At 43.8% G+C, this 5,000-nt stretch overlaps 1 protein-coding gene across 1 annotated transcript in view; it reads right to left on the reverse strand.

The window, feature by feature from the left end:
* The window catches only part of mapk4 (mitogen-activated protein kinase 4), a 24,053-nt gene that overhangs the window by 16,732 nt on the left and 2,321 nt on the right, over positions 1-5,000 (reverse strand). The window contains exons 2-3 of the mRNA XM_020648348.3: positions 2,712-4,393; positions 1,240-1,415 (exon numbers count right to left, since the gene is read on the reverse strand). Of these exons, the coding sequence (XP_020504004.1) occupies positions 1,240-1,415; positions 2,712-3,078 (543 nt within the window). The 5' untranslated portion in view covers positions 3,079-4,393. The remainder of the gene's footprint in view (positions 1-1,239; positions 1,416-2,711; positions 4,394-5,000) is intronic.

Consider the following 5,000-nt stretch of genomic DNA (forward strand, 5'->3'; position numbering starts at 1 on the left):
TGACCAGTGAAAGAATTTGTGTTCTTGTTGTTGAATACTATTTGGGATTCCGCTGTTTTTAAGGACAGCCTCAAGTGGACACTGGAGGAACTGCATTTTTATGAACTTCAGCATTGGCTTCATTTGAGATGTTGCACTCAGAGGAAATCAGCTGGAAAGATGAATCCATCCATGCATCGGTTGTAATGCAGACAAGATTGCGTGCAGACAAACTCATCAACTACAGGAGGATTCATTTGATGATCTTATCCTACAGTGTATCCATTTACACTTGAGCTCAAAGGTTTGTACTCTGCTGTCTGCTAAGCACACAGAGTCGGGGCTCGAGGAGTTGCTCTCTCCATTCCCCGATAACAGCTCTGCCTCAAAGGGAGGGAGCAGAGATAATGTTTAATACTACAATACTCTCTCCAGATTCATCCATCAGCAGCACAACAGCCCACGCTGAGTCAGAGCGATGAGCTGAGTGAAAAATCCTCCTCTGCTCTGCTGACTTGAATATTTATGGTTGGATTAATCTTTATAGAACAAGAATCAAAGAAGACTAAAATCGGGGGAGCCAAAAGTTTTTTGGACTGGGATCTGAAATGTGATGCTGGCTTGTTCTCTGAAGATTATGTATAATAAAATGAATATAAAACTTGTTATGGAGAACATGAGCCTAAAGAGAATAATGATCACAGGGATTCATTAGCCCTTAGTGGAAAAGAGCATTCGGCACTTCTGCACATAACCCTGAAAAAGCGTTATAAGGTTAAAACTGTAGGCTGTAAATATTAATGGACAAAGCCTGAGTGACGTTACAGCAGGGGGCTGCGGAGGGTCAGCAGCAGCAGCCGCCATGCTGGAAGTCCTGTCTCAGCCTAACTTTCAGTCAGCCTAACGACAGGCTTAGAGCTGGAGATTAGGTTTAAGCCTCTTGACGAACCGTTTGGTCGCGCCCACCTGTCAATCATGTCAGCTACACGCCTAACTATGGATAACATCTATCGTTTATAAAATCAAAACAGAGCCGTTTAAAAAAATGTTCCCTCCGTGTGTGCCCATGATGACAATAACTAATCACACCTATTTCATTTTTTTGTACCAGGTTGTAAACATGATGTTTTTTTTCTGCTGTGGTGAGTATGTGACTTTTGGGGTTCCTGGAGCCAGCCTCAATCAGACACTCGACAAACTGCAGGATTTTGCACTTCATTTTTCAGGACGTGAAATCCTTCCGGTCCTGTGCTCGCTTACCTTATGAGAGTAGTGAGGGTCGACTATCCTGGCCAGCCCGAAGTCTCCGATCTTGAGCAGCAGCTGGTCAGTGTTGATGAAAATGTTGGCAGGCTTCAGGTCTCTGTGCAGGACGTTGGCCGAGTGGATGAACTTCAGTCCCCTCAGCAGCTGGTAGAACAGCAGGGTGGCGTGACCTGTTCAAGGTCAAGTGACTCATATTAGGACAGACCACACCACTTTCATCCTCGCTCTTAACACTGATACATCATGCACAAAAGATCAGTTAACTGCTGTGTCTGCTTAACATGTCAATGTCAAAACATTAGGAGTAAAGGACGCACATTTAAGGTGTAATCCAGATCTTATAATTTGTGAATAATAAAAAATTACACTACTCCAAAAACTTGAATAAACATAAATAGTTTACATGTTTTGATAACCATAATAGCAGAGGCAAAACACACACTGTACACTGTAGTGGAGGTTGTGTTCTTTCATTGTAGAGCAAAATCCAGTAATAACAATTCAAACAGAAAACATGATCAAACTGAAAATCAAACGTTTAAAGGAGGTTTTGTGAAAGCTCCTGTGAGGAGTTTTTAGCTGGTTATGGTAAAAAGAAAAGTCAAGTAATATGAATGCCTTTTTATGAGCTACCAAAGCTAAGGAGATCATCAGGGAGAGGACTGAATATTGCTCTATAGTTATTTTCAATGCCTTTAAATGCTAGCGCTGGTTAGATGTCATACCAAGTAAATAACAGCACCCTGCCAAAGGGGCCCATGGAGAGGATTCATGCTGAGTCATTGGCTCCACTATTAATTTGCTTGTATTTTAAAGTTTCCGTCTTTGATTTTTAAATCTGTTTTGATTTATTTAGCTTCTCTTACTCTCAAACTTCCATGCATTATTTTAAATAGCATCCATACAGATTGTTATTTTTATTAGTGTGTCTTATACAATGTCTGCTGTAAAGCACTGTGGTTCAACTCCTGTTGTTTTCTTTAGTGTGACTTTAGTCACAAGACAGCAGGATGAGATTTTTTCCTTTTGTCAGAAAACACTACTTACACACATATACAAGACCAAATCAGCACGGAGATAAAAGATACCACTTTGTCCGCAGGGGGCTCCAACATCCACACAAGGCCAAAGCTCCTTACAGTAGCTTTAATGTCTTCTTTAATTAGGAAATTGTAATTTATTACAATATCATAATGTTTTGTTTCACTTGACTACTTAAGGAGGATTTATGAAACGGAAGCTACTAAAAGGGCTGAGTAAGAGAAGAATGTTATGAGAAACTCAAATGTGTGCTTTGTGGATGTGAATGATGTCACATTTAAAGAGGGTCTCAAACTGACTGCCACTAAATCCAGCAAATCACAACGTCAACACAGCCAGCACTGCAGCAAATAACCAGCAGGCAGGATCAACATAGTTTCAAAAATGTAACTTTTAGTGCTTCTTCTATCTTGTGCACTTGTTACCTGTTTGTAGCGGCCCTTGTTCCAGCAGCCGAGCCAGATCAGTCTCCATGCACTCCTGGACGATGTACAGGGCGCTCAGCTGGGTGGGGTCTCTGGGCAGGGGTCGTCCATACGGTGCCAAAACCTCGTGAACCCTCACCACGTTTTCATGGTGCAGCCGCCGGGTGATTTTCACCTCCCGCAGGGCGTGTTTCACCGTCACGGCGTCACGCATCACAAGCTTTTTAATTGCCACTCGCTGCCCTGTGCGCTGGTCCACGGCCGACAGCACCAGGCCTGTGACGCCCATGCCAAGGGGTCTGAGGTCAACAAAGTGGCCACCCAGGTCGAAGCCGTGGGGGAAGAGGGGGGCGTCGTGTCTGGCCATGATAGCCCACTCTAGAGGTGTTTAGGAGGGATGATAAATAGATTCCTCGAGTCTAATGGATCCCAGCAGGTGCTTTTTATTTATTGTTTTAGCTGCAGGATGTTACATTGTGCTGGTGATCGCCAAACTTCTACCATAGACCTGTTCTTCCCCGACTAGCTGGTGCATGAAGATTTCTGTTCCGGTTAAAACAAGGACAACTTTCAGTATCAGAACTGTTCTGGTGTTGGCATTTGAAGAGAGCCACACCAAAATTTGAGGATACGCTTTCTGTGCAGAATTTGGGCACGGAAATGATGTTTGCAGGCAAGTTAGAAACCGAGCTTCTTCCTCCAGGCATCAGAAGTTTCTTTGTGCATCATATAATCCTTGACTTCTGTTTCTGTGTGGGCAGAGTCTGATGGAATCATCCATTTACTGAACCAGCAGTGGTCAATGTGCTTCTGAACACAACGTTTCAGGTCTTTAGGACAAGGCTATCTGAGCAAACAAATCAAAACGCAGACAACATTGAAATAAATCAAACTGGGGGTAGATCAGTGATGTTGCTGCAGGTTTAAATAAGTCTTTTAAAACGTTTTGTTTTGTTTTTTTTGGCTAAAAATAACTCTTTCTCCCTGTCAACTTTTCCTCTCCATGCTAAATGATGACATCTCTCTCTGCTCCATTGATGTTGTTTGAGGCTGTAGTGCGCTGCAGCAGCCGTGAACCTCTAATCTCGCCCTGTGTCTTTTCTCTCACGCGCAGATAACCAGAATATCAGCGAGTCTTATTAATACTACCCTGGGCAGGGGTATCCATAGTAACAGCCCTCTGTGTGGCTGATCCTGCTCTCACATGAGTAGATGATGCATCATGGGACAGCAGCAGGCGGACACTGGGCTCTACACTCCTCTCTCTCTCTTTCGTTCTCCGCACACTCAGCTGTGTTTGTCATAAATCCGTAATCCTCATCGACCAGTCAAAGCCTTCGATTGTGAGCCAGGAGAGGAGGAGAGGAAGACGAGGAGGTGGGGTTATGTGAATCTAATTCAATGAGGCTCAGTTGGCTCCTCCTCTTCTTCCATGATACCAGAGAGAGAGAGAGAGAGAGAGAGAGAGAGAGAGAGAGAGAGAGAGAGTCTCAATCAGTCAGTCAGACGAGTTCATTGAGTGTGAGATCCACAGTTGGACATCGGACAAATCCAGGAACTGTGCTCCTCTGCTGTTGAGTGTGTGTGTGTGTGTGTGTGTGTGTGTGTGTGTAATCCCTCAGTAATCTGCTTCCTGTTGCCGTCTCATGAATGTAGGGATTTCGGCATCAGGCTGTGGTACACTGTGGAAAAAGATACTGCTATTAGCTGCGTCTCTCTACACATCTGCTGCTGCTGCTGCTGCTGCTGCTGATGATGATGATGATGATGATGCTGGGGAGGAAAAGAGGAAATGGGAAACACACGGAAGATAGCAACAGAGCCAGTGTGCAAACAGGAGCTTTGTCACAAGAGAGTTGACATTACATAACACTGAATGGCAGTGTAACCCGATCTACACCGCTGACTTACAGAGGATAATCATGTCATTCACTGCTTTACCATTTGAGCAATTATTTTTTTTTAAGTAAAAGTCTAAATGCATTTTTGATTGCATCAAATATAGTAACTCAGTTTGCCTCATTTAAAGTCACACAAATGCAAAGTGAGACATCTACCTGTTGTTTTGGCTCCGTTTCCCCCACTTACACGGCCATACAGGGAGAAAACAAAAAGCATTGACTTCCTGCCACTCCTGACATCACATGGCTGCATAACGCAAACAATCCATCAATCCACGCAACAAATCTCTCTGCTGTCAAAGGCCTGAGGGCAGACTCGAGCTTTAACTCTCTCTCTCTCTCTCTCTCTCTCTCTCTCTCTCTTTCCCCTCTAAAAAAACAGAGGATG

The sequence above is a fragment of the Labrus bergylta genome, chromosome 2 (genome assembly GCF_963930695.1).
Source record: "Labrus bergylta chromosome 2, fLabBer1.1, whole genome shotgun sequence".
Classification (NCBI taxonomy): domain Eukaryota; kingdom Metazoa; phylum Chordata; class Actinopteri; order Labriformes; family Labridae; genus Labrus; species Labrus bergylta.